Consider the following 17,238-nt stretch of genomic DNA (forward strand, 5'->3'; position numbering starts at 1 on the left):
CATCTTATGGAAAATACATTCCGGCCCAGGACATTACATCAAATATATAATTTGTTACCATAAGTGTACCAATGTGCTCCCATTGCATAACTGGATTATCCTGTATTCACTCGAATATGGTTTAGGAGTAATGGCATTTTATATACAAGTGGAATTAGCCCTTCTTATAGTGCAAGGAGCCACCATGAATAACCTTTCATGAAAATTGTTTATGAAGGGGTCAAATATTACTAATACATTGTGTTACACTTTACATAATAAGTAATATAGGGCAACCAAAGTGCATAACAGACCAAGACAAAGAGTTACATTGGTGCGTTTTTTTTTAGTTTTAATGAATTCTCTGGTTCAATCTTACAATAAGGACAAAAATTTAAATGATAATTAATAAGCATAAATGTATTTTAATAATGCCAAATACAATCATAAACATGTTAAACCTTGAATTATGTTGTAAGGGTCTTATATCCGAGTCGCAGGCAATTTCACCCCTTATCTACAGTTTAGTTTTTGAAACTTTTCTCAGGGTTGTGGTCGAATTTTCATTTCTGAAACTTTGTACGAGTAATTATACCCTCGACCGGTGAGCCAGTTAACTCCATCTGCAAAGCTGCTGTGATTGCCCCTCAGGTAGAGGCCATTCAGGTTAGACGCGTGGCAGTATTTATACCACCACGCTCCTTTGTACGTTTGGGCACAGCTATTTTTGTCTATATCGTTGTCTCTGTCTTTGGTGGAAAATTGGTAATTTTTGTGCAGGGTAAGTGAGTCACCTGGAACAGACAGGAAGACATAATGACATTCCAAATATTGCTGCTCAATCAGAGTATAAAGTACACCCTTAACTGTCCAGATAAAGAATGATAATTACGTTTTGTACTGCTAATTATATATATTTTGTCTACTTTGTTCCAGCTAAGGGCCATATTCAATTAGGCTGTGAAAAGCTGTTTTCGACGATACTTTATCACCGATGATGTCATTTTCGAAGTTTTCACTTATCCCCATTTAAAATTTTTTAAAAATTCCACAGGACACCCCAAAATCAAGTACTTTCTTTTTGGGGGCACAAAAAAAAAAAAAAAAAAAAGTTGTGGGACAAAATTTAAAACTAGCGAAATAGACTCAGGGGGGGTCCCCAAGTATGCCCCAGGTGTTTTTTGGATTGCAGGTGATTGCAGCAGGTGGATTTTTCAAGTTTTTTTAAAAGTTCACATTAGCCATTTTAAAATATGCTTGCACCCCTTTTCATGTACCCCAAATTTGATGGAACTACTAATTTTGCCAAAAACAATTGCTAAATGCTATTCTTCACCACTTTCCTAAAAACACAAAACAGAGGCTATTGAGACCGTTTAAAGACCCCACGTACCTTTAGCAGAGCTATTTGGGGGTACCCATAGTGATCCCCCATGTCAGAGCATCTTTTGGGGGCGCGTCAGGCTGATTTCCCCAAGAATTACAGTACTCTTCGCTGTTTTCGTTTTCGCCGGGTCCCCGTTTTCTCCGATTTGGAATTGAATACAGGGATACGCGGAGACGAACGCGATACTTTTTCGACCCTGAAACCAGCAATGACATTGCCGGACTTTTCGCTCCAAATTGAATATGCCCCTTAAAGTTGAAGCTCAGCAAGGGGTTCCTGGACTATAGATAGACAGTAAAAAGGTCGACAATGTCTAGATAGACACCAGATGTCAGACAGTCAATAGGTCGACTGGGACAAAAAGTCATCACACTAAGGATCAACATAAAAGAAGGTCGACAGGTACAAAAGGTCGATACAAAAATGGTTGACACATGATTTTTTTTGTTGGTTAGGGTTAGGCACTAGAAGGGACGGTTAGGGTCAGACACCTACTCAGATGGTTAGGGTTAAGCACCAAGGGGAGGGTTAGGTTGAAGATTAGGGCTAGAAAACAAAAATAATATTGTGTCAACAATTTTTGTGTTGACCTTTGACCCTGCCGACCATTTGTACATGTCGACCTTTAGTGTGTCGACATTTTGTCCCTGCCGACCTATTGACTAACATCTGGTGTCTATCTTGACACTGTCGACCTTTTTACTATCTATCTGTTAATCCACACCTCTCAGCAAGGGGTTCCTTAATCTAGGTGCTAAAAACTTTGTCGAGTACTTTAGAAGTTTAAGGGACTATTAGTCCCTGGCCAATAAAGTGCGGCCTTCACAGCGTCAGTCTCACTGATACACAGAGATCTGCGCCTGTGTGTGCCCCTGTCAACATACAGTAGCAGCATAATTAGATGTAATTAATCAGTGTATTTTTTATTTGTCATGGTAAATCAAAATTGATGTGCAGAAACGGTTTGCACATAATTGTAAGTACAGTAACAATGATATTGGGCTTATTCTTAGAAACAGAAATAACAGGTGCAGGGGTGTAAGTTACAGAGGGTCTGGCTGTTGCTGTGGGGTCCGGGCACCTCCCTGCCTGCACCGAGCTACACTACCATCTCCTGAGACTTGGCTCTCCTATTCTCACCAGAGTGCTGCTGCTGGCCATGTGCAACAATCGTAGCTGCCTCCTATATACCACATTATATCATAAATTGCTAGTATTAGGGAGACTATAATAAAAAACATATATATATTTTGCCATTTATAATATTTACCATATGCTAATCACCATTCATTTAATCCTACATGTCAGCTAAGGAGGCAGATAGTGGAAATATTAGATCATTTACAAACAAAATAGATAACAGCTAAGACTTATGATTGTAAAAGATCTAATATCTCCACTATCTGCCTACTTAGCTGACATGCAAGATGAATCAGGCTTGCCTACCCTCCCGATTTGGCCGCGAGCCTCCCGATTTTCGGGTGCTGCTCCCGGCCCCCCGGAAAGGCAGGCAAGCCTCCCGGAAGTCTCTGACCCTCCCTACCTCCCCCCTGAAACAACTAGAAACCCCCGCAGCAGGGAGGCCAGTGACGCGATTCGCGCTGAATTGCGTCATCGTGGCCCCGCCCCCTGCTTCACAACACCAAAAATAACGGCATTGTGAAGAGGGGGCGGAGCCACGATGACACGAAGGTGCAGTCCCGCCCCCGGCTCCACCCCCAATGAGAAACAACCTGACCGTCCCCGTCCCCGGCTCTGCCCCCAATGGCCGGCCCCGCCCCCCGCTGCTAGCTGACAATCAGCTCCCTCCCGGAAGGCTGGAGCTGATTGTCGGCAAGTATGGGATGAATGAATGTTGATTAGCATATAATAAGTATTGTAAATGAAAAAAAAATATAAAAAAAATATTATACAGTCTCCCTAATTCTAATGGGTATGTATAATATTAATGTATAGTTGGTGCCATGGCTGCACCTCTTGTCATCCCTCCTCCCTGCATCAGTATGGATATAGAGATGTGCTCCCCTGCTGTAGAATACAGGGCTCAGGAAGGTGAATGGGACCATGGGCCCCCCCCTGGGAATTTTCCTATGGGGTCCCCATACGTCTTGCTATACCCTTGAACAGGTGCTTTGCAAGTTGATGCAAGATCTTCACTAAGCAATTCCCAAATATCAAATACTTATCAGCAGTCAGGACAGAGATACATTTAGAAATGTGTTAGACTCCAATGCATTAGATGTTACAGGACACTATGTATATAGCCTTTTATGATGAACAGCTGTAATGAACAAACATTATATTTACGTATCCACATTTGAATAATTAAATGAATGAGACAAAACATCTGCCAACACTCTAGACAAAGTAGCATCCCTATTGGTTGAGCCTATTTACATCATAATACCTAAAATGCTTACTAGTGAAAGTAATTATAAAGCTAGATTAGATTCTAAACAAATACATACGACAGGAGCTGTAGAGAATCATCGGCATCCGACAACGGACAACTTACAAGAGCCTGGCATAAGTCCATGATGCGCACGCCGTAGGCTCGCGCAAACGCGAAAAGAGGGCATGGCCTCGACAAATGTGTGCGCAGTGCTCTAGGGGACTGTTTTGGCTGCAGTCAGCAGTTTGGAGCATCCAGAGGATGCTCCGGGCGGCACTTTGTCTGCAATTCTGGCTACCAAATACAAGGACGTTGGTCGCCCATAGCTAGTTATGGCCCTGTTCACGACGTAGCCCAACGGAACCTCCTTCCTCTTCTGGTTCTAGAATGAATGAACAAGTCCTTTAAAAGCGCCGAACACAAGCACATAGGTACTGTGTCATTGTGGACCATTTCATATAAGGACTAAAGCTGGCCACACACTAGACCAACTTACATCCAACCAGCCAACTAGTTGATTGGTTGGAATGAAAATGTGGTAACGTATGGGATTAAATGATGATCAGCAATTTGCTCCTAAATGCCAGAAAACAGATGAAAATGGTCGTCAGACAAGTTCCTTAAATGTTTGATCCAAACTATTTGTTCAAACAACAGTTTTTGTCCATTTTCTGGCGTTTGGGAGCAAATTGCAGATTGGTATTTGCTTTCATACCTTCCAGATTTTCATTCCAACCAATCAACTAGTTGACTGGTTGGACAGATAATCTTTAGATGCGTGGCCAGCTTAAGGCCATACTAGACTGCACCAAACAGATGTTGCCACTATGGCGTGTGCACAAATAAGAAACATGTGTGACGGACATCAGTCCCCAATTTGCTGAACAAAATGTGCTGGGCTTACAGTTACAGACTTAAATCACAGTTTTCAAACTCGGTCCGCAGGACCCTAAACAGTGCATGTTTTCCAGGTCTCCTCGCAGAATCGCAAGTGCAATAATTGCCTCCACCTGTGGATCTTATAAAATGTGTCAGTGAGTAATGAAAACACCTGTGCGCCTGCTGGGCGACCTGGAAAACGTGACCTGTGTGGGGTCCTGAGGACCCAGTTTGAAAACCACTGACTTAAGGCCCACATACATTGGGGACAGATTGCCGCAATTTCCCGATTCCAAGACACCGGGGTCGGGGCATCGTGAAATCCAACATGTTGGATTTCATTGATTTGCCAATCGCGATCAAAATATGACTGTGATCAGCAAATCAGGGATTTTTAAGATGAAGAGTTTCCCCGATTCCCCGACGGATCTGCGATCATCAATGGCCGACGATCTGATTTGCGGCCAGCGGATCGGCGGTTCCGTTTGGATTGGGGAAACGGCCGCCTGATGTATAGTTCCCTTTAGATAAGGGGTAATGGGAGTTTGGGTACATACATTAGGGATTTACAAACCGCCTCCCCTCCCCAATTTTCTTCTTGCCTTATTGGGAGGTTTGCACAGTAATACCTGCATTTCCTGCTACAAAGCTGATGTCACTCATCAAGTAATTCTCTCTCTCCCCTGCAATGCGGAAATTGCTGTATAAGGCGTAGGTGCGGCTGTCTGCAAAATCGGTGAGATCGATGCGTAACTGGAAGGTTCCTGACAATGGCAACAGAGAAGGGTTAGGGATCAGTAATGAGAAATGAGACCTGGAAGCAACTAAGCCACACACATGATGACATCACAGCCAGTACCGGGGGATTTCCCAGTATCACAGCATGTATCTCCAAAGTGACAGCAATGTCCTATGGTAATACAATCGAGTTATCGGACTTGGCTATAAATGTGACCAGTCCAGAAGATGATAACTAAGGACCTGTGCGGGTGGTCATCTTTCAGTTGCACTAATGGGACCCAGTTGGCCATGAAGTTATCAATCAAATCATGGCCAAATTGGACATTAACCCTGTAAGGACCGGGCTTTGCAGAGATGCCAGGGTGTCACTATGTCACTGCTTTGTATCTTTTTTTCTTCATTTATATTTTAAAAAACATTATCTGTCATTTTGGTTGAATCTTTGGATGTGTTCATTTTATATACATGGAACGCTGTGAGGCATGTTCACAATGGAGGACAGCGTTAGTGGGAGGGTGATACGGGAGGAAACGGAAAAAGCGTAGACGCACAACCTTACATCATACCTTTTATGGAATGTGAGCCTGATTCAGAGATTTGGTTTGCGTACATCTGCAATATTTTGGGGCCTGCGCAACTACAGAACGTATCCCGCAATTTTGTTGCAGATCCCCAGAGTGAATGTGATCCGAGGCAGTGTCTATGGATGCGGCATTCGAATCGCAGAATATGTAGGGAGGTGTATATTACTTACAGACACCTCCTGCTGCATTTGAGTTGGTATTGAATAGCTGCACGGCTGGATTAAGGCTTGTGGGGGCCCCAGAGCAACTATGTTTTGGGGGCCCTACAAATCACATGTAGCATACCCCCCCTCCCAAGCCATATGGAGCCTACCCCCCCTTCCCCCAAACCACGCTGAGCGTACTGCTCCATCCCCGTAGCTGATTACTCACCTGACCTGAGTGTGCCTGGTAAAGCTGCACCCTCCCTGGTCCCCTCATCAGCGTCACATGACACATGATGTCTATGACGCTGATGAGGGGGCTTGGGAGGGAGCATCTATACCGGGTGTACTCAGGTCAGATGAGTAATCAGCCGATGAGGGGACTCGGACTCACTCTGGACAGGAGCTGCTCTGTGCTGTATTCGGCACTGGCTGTGCCACTGCATGCATTAGAATTCAGAGCCGTGGCAGCTGATCCCCCATCCAGGAACAGGTGCCACTGGCCCTGTGTGGGGGGGACCCAAGGCAACCACCCCTGTCACCCCCCCCTTTAATCTGGACCTGCATAGCCGCCTCCCTGTGACTATACAATGCTGCACATTTATGAATGAGATCCTATGATCACGTCTCCGTATCTATGATCTACCCACCTCATCTTCACCACAATCTCCTGCAATCATCGCTCCATAGCTCCAGTACACCTTCACCACAATCTCCTGCAATCATTGCTCCTCAGCTCCTGTACACCTTCACCACAATCTCCAGCAATCATTGCTCCATAGCTCCAGTACACCTTCACCACAATCTCCTGCAATCATTGCTCCTCGGCTCCAGTACACCTTCACCACAATCTCCTGCAATCATTGCTCCATAGCTCCAGTATACCTTCACCACAATCTCCTGCAATCATTGCTCAATAGCTCTAGTACACCTTCACCACAATCTCCTGCAATCATTGCTCCTCAGCTCTTGTACACCTTCACCACAATCTCCTGCAATCATTGCTCCATAGCTCCAGTACACCTTCACCACAATCTCCTGCAATCATTGCTCCTCGGCTCCAGTACACCTTCACCACAATCTCCTGCAATCATTGCTCCATAGCTCCAGTATACCTTCACCACAATCTCCTGCAATCATTGCTCCATAGCTCTAGTACACCTTCACCACAATCTCCTGCAATCATTGCTCCTCGGCTCCAGTACACCTTCACCACAATCTCCTGCAATCATTGCTCCATAGCTCCAGTACACCTTCACCACAGTCTCCTGCAATCATTGCTCCAGTACATCTTCACCACAATCTCCTGCAATCATTGCTCCTCAGCTTCAGTTTACCTTCACCACAATCTCCTGCAATCATTGCTCCATAGCTCCAGTACACCTTCACCACAATCTCCTGCAATCATTGCTCCTCAGCTCCAGTTTACCTTCACCACAATCTCCTGCAATCATTGCTCCATAGCTCCAGTACACCTTCACCACAATCTCCTGCAATCATTGCTCCTCAGCTCCAGTACACCTTCACCACAATCTCCTGCAATCATTGCTCCTCAGCTCCAGTACAACTGCACCACAATCTCCTGCAATCATTGCTCCTCAGCTCCAGTACACCTTCACCACAATCTCCTGCAATCATTGCTCCATAGCTCCTGTACACCTTCACCACAATCTCCTGCAATCATTGCTCCATAGCTCCAGTACACCTTCACCACAATCTCCTGCAATCTTTGCTCCATAGCTCCAGTACACCTTCACCACAATCTCCTGCAATCATTGCTCCTCAGCTCCAGTACACCTTCACCACAGTCTCCTGCAATCATTGCTCCAGTACACCTTCACCACAATCTCCTGCAATCATTGCTCCTCAGCTTCAGTTTACCTTCACCACAATCTCCTGCAATCATTGCTCCATAGCTCCAGTACACCTTCACCACAATCTCCTGCAATCAGTGCTCCATAGCTCCAGTACACCTTCACCACAATCTCCTGCAATCACTGCTCCATAGCTCCAGTACACCTTCATCACAATCTCCTGCAATCATTGCTCCTCAGCTCCAGTACACCTTCACCACAATCTCCTGCAATCATTGCTCCATAGCTCCAGTACACCTTCACCACAATCTCCTGCAATCATTGCGCCTCGGCTCTAGTACATCTTCACCACAATCTCCTGCAATCATTGCTCCATAGCTCCAGTACACCTTCACCACAATCTCCTGCAATCATTGTTCCATAGCTCCAGTACACCTTCACCACAATCTGCTGCAATCATTGCTCCTCAGCTCCAGTACATCTTCACCACAATCTTCTGCAATCATTGCTCCTGAGCTCCAGTACATCTTCACCACAATCTCCTGCAATCATAGCTCCTCAGCTCCAGTACACCTTCACCACAATCTCCTGCAATCATTGCTCCATAGCTTCAGGGTACATAAATATTATTTTCAGTAGGTAGGGAAACCCAGGTTAGCAATGCACACTCACAATCACTCACAACAGCCACACAAAACAGTGAACCCCAAATATTTTTTTTCCTACAAAGTGTGACAAGTGCTTCGTAAACGGAGCATCTAGAAGATCTGGATAGGCTGCACCTCCTAGTGGCTTGTAGTATATCCCTTACTGTAAGCAGCCTGTGTGTCTCTTGATTCCCTCGCCTGGCTTAGGGCACACCAGTGTAAGTCCAACCAGGCTCAGAATTACACGTCATCTCTTCATTTTATTGCACGAGCGCAGTACAACAAAACACATTTGTGAGGACTGGAGATTACTTACATCCAAAACTAAAGCTGGCCCATAACAAGTATTATATAAGGGTATTAATTCATAAGCCCATATTTCCCCACAGCTCTATGCATTGAACTAAGTGCGACCAAACCTGAAGACGTGAGACGGTGAATGTTATCGTTCCCCAGCCAGAATTCGCCGCCTTGATTCCCAAATCCCCTCTTGTAGTTGTTCCAATCCCTATAGAAATCCACAGAACCATCCACCCGCCTCTGGAACACCTGGGAAAGGAGGAATGACGTCCACATATCATATTGTAACAATATTGTGCCCACTGAAGTGCTAGCTGCTGGGCGAGCCTACAATACTCACAGGGGAGATTCCATATTGTGTAATTGTGCATAACTACAGTCTCCTGTAAACACTATGGGCCACATTCAGAGTTAGGAGCAAAATTAAAAAAAGGAGCAAACAAGGAGCAATTTGCTCCCGGAACAGACCATGCTGTAATGCAAAGGGTGCGAATGCATTTATGTTATTGCCTGCAGGGAAAATACCGGCTGCTTTTGCATGTAGAGGACAAACACTGGGCAAATTAGTTTTTACTCTGAAATACTGAATTAAACAAGGACACCACCTTTTCCCAACTATACATCTCTCTGCTCATTTTATATCTGCTCCACCTGCAGTGCAATGTGGTTTCACTAAGGTGCCAATTGCTATTTATTTTATTTGCTCCCAGCGATGTATACTGTGTAGAGACTTGTAGTTCTGCTACGGTCGCATTTTGTGTTACCCTGATCTAAATATGTGTGTTTAAATGCTGGGGCTGGGTGATTTCAGTGGGACCATGCACCACTGTATACCATTTGAAGTCTGTTTTTTTTTTTTTTTTAAATGATCCATTAGCTTTTACCAGGGCCGTAGCTAGGGTAGTGCGGCCGGTGCCATCGCACAGGGCACCACAGGCCAGGGGGCGCTGTTTGGGCTTGTCAAATTTCTGTTTATTATCATTCTTCCCTGGCCCTTCCCCATGAGGCCATTCACCTTTTTTGGGTGCATTATGTCTCTTTGCAAAATGAGGGGGGCGCCAATGCTCTTTCTGGCACAGGGCACCAAAAAGTCTAGTTACGGCTCTGGCTTATACATCACTAACTGAAATGACCACCCTATAACCAATAACCAATCAGACACGCAGTACCTACCAACCATCCTCCCCCATCAGTTTCCATGTCACACATCACTGGGAGAGGAGCACCACCTGGTGGGTAAACTGTGTACCAGCCAGTTAGACTCAGTCCCTGGTCCAGAAGTTGCTTGCAGTTCTGTGCGGCTAAATAAAGTTATTGATACTTAACATTCAAAGTAAATTGAATATGTGAACTATACATTAAAGCACATACCGTGTGTCCCCTACACCCAACTGGACACTAAACACATTATTTGACACTTTACAGTATAACTAAGTACACTATATGCACATTGTTGCCAATGTTTTAAAATAATTTCCATAGACACTTTTTAAACTTTTTTACATCTAAATCCATCATACGCATTACTGTACACATTGAACTCTGTGCCCTGTAACCCCGACTGTGACTTGTTTAAAGAAATATATAATAATACTTTTTTTATATTGCCATTTTACATGCTCCTCATGAAGAGGTATTAGAGGATAATACCACTAAAAGCAGAAAAGCCAGTGTTGGGTTCAATATTTAAGTAAAACCTAAAACAGTAACTACATAATGTTCTTGCTATTCGACTGGCCCCCCTTCGTCCTGCAGTTGTCTCCAGGTAAGCCTGCAGGAGAGTCCCGCCTCCTCTCCCATCCTCTCCTCGCACCTGCCACCCCAGATTTTTTTCCAGATAGGCAGCACATTGTCCACTGGAGAAAGCTGAGCAGCGGAACATACTTGCAAAACGTTGGGGAACCCACTGGATAGCTTGATCGCCAGTACTCAGGCCAGGCATCTTTTTGGAAGTGAGTGAAATTCTTTAAAATCAGACTTTCCCAAACTCTGCCATTACAGTCCAGGTTTTAAGGATATCCATGCTTGATCACAGGTGACTTAATTAGTACCTCATACAAGTAGATTTAACCATCTTGTCTCAAGCATGGATATCTTTATGTGGTTTTTTTTAAATCCCTGAACCAGCCACTAGATCTGAAGGTAAGAAAGTATTTAGCATATTTCTTATATGGATGGTCCACAAATTATGAAGATAGTTATTTAAAATAATTACATTACCCTGTAATTTCCTGTTTCCATTTCAGGACAACACACTCAAGTCAAAACACACACATAGTGAATAAATTCAAATGAATAAAAGAAATGTGATTTATGACACTCATAGTACAGTAAAAAACATAAATCAGTATTTATTATATATATTATTTTTCCTCATTTGCATACTACTCACTTCCCTGGACGAGGACTCCTTGGTCTCCTTTATCACCTAGGCAGAGAAAGTATAATTATTATTACAGACGCTGGTAATGTACACATGGGCTAAACTAGAGATCTGCGGTTCAGTTTTCCTGAAAACCAAACGCACCGGAACTTTGGGGTTCTGAGTAGAACGGAGTCCCGGCTCGGGTCTGCGGTTCGGAACTCAGATATAAAAACCGAATCTCGAGTATTGGATTGCATGTAAGCAGGTCCAGATCACATGATTTTAGTTGTTTTGATCAATTTTAAAGAAATCCAAAATTAAAACTGAATCCCAACCATAACACTTGAGGGTGGTTTTGCCAAAAACAAAACCCGGACATCTCTAGACTAAACCTGTCGTCGGAGCCGTTGCTTCTCAAATCCAGTCTTCGTGGCACACTAGCAGTGCATGTTTTCCATATGACCTTGCTGGAGCACAGATGTATTCATTACTGGATGACAGACTTTAAAATATCCATAGGTGGTTCTAATTATTTCACTTGCGATTCTGTGAGGAGACCAGGAAAACATGCCCTGTTAGTGTGTCCTGGGGACTGGGGACACAACGTCTCCACTTTATCTTTCCCCAATGCTTGATACATCTCCCCCACAGTCCCAATCGACGTGCCTGAATAAACCACCTTCCCGCTGCTGCTCAGAACCTACGGGAGTGCAGCCTTTTTTCTTGCTGCGTTATAGGATTTATCCTACATCAATATTTATAAGCACTTTCATAAATCTCACTAAACATATAGGAATCGGCGCTCCAAGAACCGCCATTACCATTAGGGCCTCATTTGTGTACATCTTCGAAGTTGGAAAATCACCGCATGCACAGGATCTGTACTACACACCCGCCAGTCTTCTACTGCGAGATCTCTTGCTGTTCCCCAAAACCGTAACTCGCCGTTAGGGGGAGGGGTATTGGAGGAGCCGCCTGGGTTTCTGGAAACGAGGGCATGTTGCTTCCGTTTTCTGGAAGTGCTGAGACCAGGGTCTTATTAGGAAGATGCAGATTTCCTGGCCTTGGCTACGCAGGTAAGACAGCCATTCTGAGTAGTCTTTGGCTTTCACAGATGGTCGATGCTGCAACCATGGTCACGATGATGATCCGATGCAGTGTCTTCAGATGCACCACTCAGGCTGTCAGGAGGTGTCTTTTCTCCTGAGACCCCTTTTGCTATTTTCACATCGCTGCTGCATCCAAAGACACAGGCCCTATGTTGTATATTTTCTGGCTATTTCAAGCTATTTACCTTTCACTCCTGCAGGTCCTTGCTTCCCAGGAATTCCCGGTGAGCCCTTATCGCCTCGGTCTCCTGGATACATGAGATATAAACAATTAGAAAGGTGCGGGTCTGTTCCTTGTGTAGCAATCTGCTGTGGATCAGGAACAGTTACACTGACATGGCATTGTGTGCGGGTAGAATTAGTACCTTTTTGTCCAGTGGGTCCTGTCATTCCGGGATGTCCTGGTGCACCTGGGGTCCCAGGACAACCCCTTAAAATAGCCATCTTTTCTGATCCCCCGACCCCAATGAGCTTCACATCTGTGGTGAGATAAGAGGAAGGTTACTATCATGAGCTGCAATCTGTTACCCGTTCCCTTCAAGCGCACTCAGGGGTCAGGAAGAAACCTAGTGGCCTCCTTTCTGGCAGCCAAAATGGCTGCTTGCGTGGCCTGCTGTAGAAGGGGTATGGGCTCACCAGTAATAGGTGTGGAATTGGTAGGCTTTTGTCAGGGGCGTTTTAAGAAAGAAGGGGGCTTGTGTGCAGTCATTGTCCTGGGTCCGCTCCTCTCATCCCGGCAGCGCATTGAGCATAGACTGAGCACTAGTCGACTCTAGCGCTCTGCCAGAGTCTACTGTGCATGAGCAGGTCTCCGGGGAATGGTGGTGCGGCATCCATTTTCCTGGTGATTTTCCTACTGCCTATACACAAAAAGCTGGGAAAATGGCCGCCACGCCATATTCACAATGATTTGTGCAGCGCTGGACTCCGGATAGAAAGTATTGAATAAGTGGGTGCAGGGTGTGGGCCGACGTGAACCCAGTGGCCCGAATGCACCCATTATAGATACAACATTGGTTTGTGTGTAACAGGGTCTAATATACTGTGTAGCAAAGTTACTAATCTATGTACAATATATAAGTAGGAACAACGAGAATAATGAATGAATATTATTTTCTTAGTGATATTAAAAATAAACTGCCCATCACTCACCCTCAAAAAAGCCTACACATGCCTCCACACCATCCGCATGCCAATACACCCCACATGCCCTGACATCGGTACGTGCCCCACATGCCACTTTGGGTGGAATGTTTGTCGCCTATTGTGGAGATAATGAGTGGCGTTATGTCACTGTCACTCATGCCTTGTTTTATGTGCCCCCTACATTTTGGTGACCTAGGGGTCTATTTACTAAGCAGTGTAAGGAGACAGAGTGAAAAGTCTGTTATAAGGTGCCAGCCAATCAGCTCCCAAATGTCATCTCACAGGCTGTGTTTGAAAAATGACAGTCGGGAGAGGATTGGCTGGCACCTTATCACTTTCTTATCACTTTTCACTCTGTCTCCTAACACTGCTTAGTAAATAGACCTCCTAGGCTACTGCCTTGTGGTGAAGCAGGTCCTGCCTGCCACTGGGTGTGGTTCATTAGATCGACAGTAAAATGGTCGATGACCATTTGATTTGGCGTCTATCTAGACAATGTCTAGATAGACGCCAAATGGTAGATAGTCAATAGGTCAAGAGGGACAAAAGGACGACACACAAAATGTCGACATGGATGTACAGTAAGTCAACTTACAAAAGGTCATCATAAAAATGGTCTACACTTTTTTTGTTTTTTAACCCTAATCTTCACCCTAACCCTCCTTTTGGTGCCTAACTTTAACTTTCTCACCTAGGCCCTGATTCAGAGCCGGACGCTCTGACCAGAGCGCTCGCTCTGAATCAGGGCCCACCTCCATAAATATGGAGCGTCCACCTGGACGCTCGTATAGCTGTGGGTCACCACCCACAGCATATACGAGCGTGCAGGATGATGGTCGCGACCATCGCCACTGCGAGCAGAAGCCTGCGGTTGAGTTTCTCAACCGCAAGGCCAGGAGTGATTTTGGCTCTATTAGAGCCAAAATCACTCCCATTGACATCACTAGTGTTGTCAGTGGGGCCGGCTTCTGACGGTAGGCGTTCCCCCGGCACGCCCACCAAAGGGGTCGTGCTGTCAATCAACATCGACAGCACGCCCCCTTTGATCAGACACTACGAGCGAAGGAAAGTCCTTCGCTCGTTGCGTCTCGCGCATGCGCACGACGGAGCTCCCTCTGTCGTGCGCATGCGCAGTGCAGACCATCGACCCACTTGCGAGCGGACAGCCGCTCGCGAGTGGGCCTGAATCAGGTCCCTAGTTCCTAAACCTAACCATCGGGGTAAATGAATAACCCTAACTGTCCTTCTTAACCCTCCGGTAAGTGCCTAACCCTAACCCTAAAAAATAATAAAAACCCTGCGTGTCAACCATTTTTTTGTGTGTGTGTCAACAATTCCCATGTCCACCTTTTGTTCAGTAGACCTTTTATGGGTTAACCTTTTGTACATGTCGACCTTTTGGGGGGCGGCAACTAAAACTGTTCTCCAAAATGGGCATGACGCCCCTGTTTTGAAGACATGCCAAGCCCAGGGTCTGCGTCGGCTGCAGACTTCTTGGACCCAGCTGTACAGTTCAGTTGGCCAGGCTGAGTGAGTCTCAGCGTACGCAGGCAGGCCAAAGCGGCAACCATCGCAACTGATGGTCGCGATGGTGATCCAAGGCAGTGTCGACAGGAATTAGCGTCCAACTCTTAATACGGCCTCAGTCGTCCATTGCTGAAATCCACTACCGTTATAATTAAGCCATTAATGTGTGCAGTTGGGAGATAATATTATAGCAGCAGTCCTAGCTATCCCCTACCTGGGCACGTGTCCTCCGCAGAGCAAAGGATGACGCTCAGCCAGAGCAGATAACAGATGGAGCTGCGAGTGTGTCCCCTCATGGCTGTTACCTGGAGCTGCTGACGACTATTTCCCTACAGTACATTCTGAAGCTTTATATTTACTGCGCAAAGTGTCCTAACGCACTTCCTGACGTGTAGCAATCAGTATTTCAGCATAAAAGACCTTTTGATGACATTTCTGTTGTTTCCCAACTACACTGACTCTGGAGAGATTTCTTTCCACATACTATTGTTTTTTTTTTTTTTTAAACTAGCTAAGGGGTGCCCAAGTGTCTACCAAAGCATTGGATCCCATTTTTTTTATAAGGGGACATTATATAATAAAGAGAATTCACAGTTCCAGTTTTGCTGGCTATCTCCTAGGGGAGGCAGTAGTCAGGCAGAAGATGTGGAGGGGGTGGGACTGCACAGCCATGTGGGAGGTTCAGGGGTGTGGTTCCATGGTTGCATCATTGTAGTCCCGCCCTCGCTGTACATAGCCGAGATTCTCAGCATTGTAAAGCAGGAGGGGGTGTCGCGATTACGCGATTCATTAAAGGCCCTGGGAGCAAGCTTCCCCTATACCTGCTGCCAGTGGTGTTTTTTCGGCTGATATCTTCAGAAAGATGGCACAAAAAAGGTCCTCTTCCGAATATATCCCTCAAAAGACCGCCGCCGGAAGCATGTACATGGGACTGGGACGGGGGAACTACAATAGATGCAAGGGGTGTGGCTGCTATGGGGCTCAGAACTAAGGGGGCCATTTTACTTGTTAAAGTCATGCTGGGTACACACTGGACGATATGGCGGCCGAAATATCGTATGCACGGTACACATCATAACACTCCTGCTGCCTCGCTCTGACTGGATCTATCTAAATCCAGCAGGAACGCAGGGCAGGCTTCTCATGGCGCGGGTGATGTCATGACGTCACCTGCGCACTGCATTACTGGGAACACTGGTCTCTGAAGCGATCAGAGGCTTCTTTAGCCTCAGGTCGTTTCAGAGGCCAGCGTTCCACAGCAGGGGCCAGAGGCGGAGGGCCCCGTGCGATTGCAATGGTCGCCGCTCCCTAGAATGGCCCTGCCCGCAAGACCCCATTTTGAAGCGCGGACATGGCCCTTTTGTGCGGCGCAGGCTCGCAGGGTGACTGCCAAAAAGACAAAAAAGTGCTGTTATAAATACCCCGTAATGTGAGGTTGTCTGTAACTACACAGGCAGGAAGTTTAGCAATATCTGAGTGAGCTTAGGTCAACCACAACTGTGCGTATGGGTCCGATGGTTCTAGATGTTACCGATGTTTACGCAGTCTTACGGATGTGAGTAAAGGTAAGGGGGCGCCTGTATGTATTGCTGGGCGTCTGCTTCTTGTGCTGTGATGGCATTGCGATCGCAAGCGTCTGCATACTTTAGCACGCACTGGGTGCGTGCGATCACAGAGTTGCGTTCCTTGCTGAATCGGGCCCAGAGTTCTTCCACTCTTCATCACTCCCAATGAAAAAACCCTGTGAGTGGTCATACCACTTAGAACCGGGTATTACATTGTCTCATACATTACTTTATTAATATCAGCTTTCTACCAAAGTTATAGCCTGGTAACTTCCTTAGTCAGGGGCCACATATTCACATATCTTCTTGGAATGTTCGGGAGACTCTAATATTGGTGTGTTCTCCCGCACTCTAGAGTGTGCACACCAGCCTCTCAGATCCCAGCCACTTCCCCAGAGAATCGAGAGGTCCAGAGGCTTGATGGCTCGATTCACTGTGAATCGTGTCATGCTACTGCTGCCCGATGCTGCAAATTGTGGCATTGCAAAGCAGGGACTAGGACGCAATGATGCCATACATGGCATCATGCCCCCCACAATTCTCACTTCTGCCTACCCTCCAGGTAGACTACAGAAATAAAGGGATATTCCCTCCAGCACACTGCAGCAATATCAACAAAAATACTTGAATCCTACATGATAATAGAAATTCAGAGGTATT

General features: G+C 45.8%; 1 protein-coding gene across 1 annotated transcript; it reads right to left on the bottom strand.

The window, feature by feature from the left end:
- Nucleotides 1-323: 323 nt before the first annotated feature.
- On the bottom strand, nt 324-15,322 carry LOC148474073 (ficolin-1-A-like). Its single transcript, XM_088459153.1, has 8 exons — nt 15,228-15,322; nt 12,706-12,819; nt 12,526-12,588; nt 11,259-11,294; nt 10,040-10,167; nt 8,986-9,115; nt 5,267-5,401; nt 324-773 (listed from the first exon to the last, which is right to left on the bottom strand). The coding sequence occupies exons 1-8, from the start codon at nt 15,307-15,309 to the stop codon at nt 523-525; spliced, it is 939 nt and encodes a 312-aa protein (XP_088315279.1). The 5' UTR covers nt 15,310-15,322; the 3' UTR covers nt 324-522.
- Between the last annotated feature and the right edge of the window lie 1,916 nt (nt 15,323-17,238).

The sequence above is a fragment of the Taudactylus pleione genome, unplaced genomic scaffold, assembly GCF_031769625.1.
Source record: "Taudactylus pleione unplaced genomic scaffold, aTauple2 ptg000897l, whole genome shotgun sequence".
In the NCBI taxonomy this organism is placed as follows: domain Eukaryota; kingdom Metazoa; phylum Chordata; class Amphibia; order Anura; family Myobatrachidae; genus Taudactylus; species Taudactylus pleione.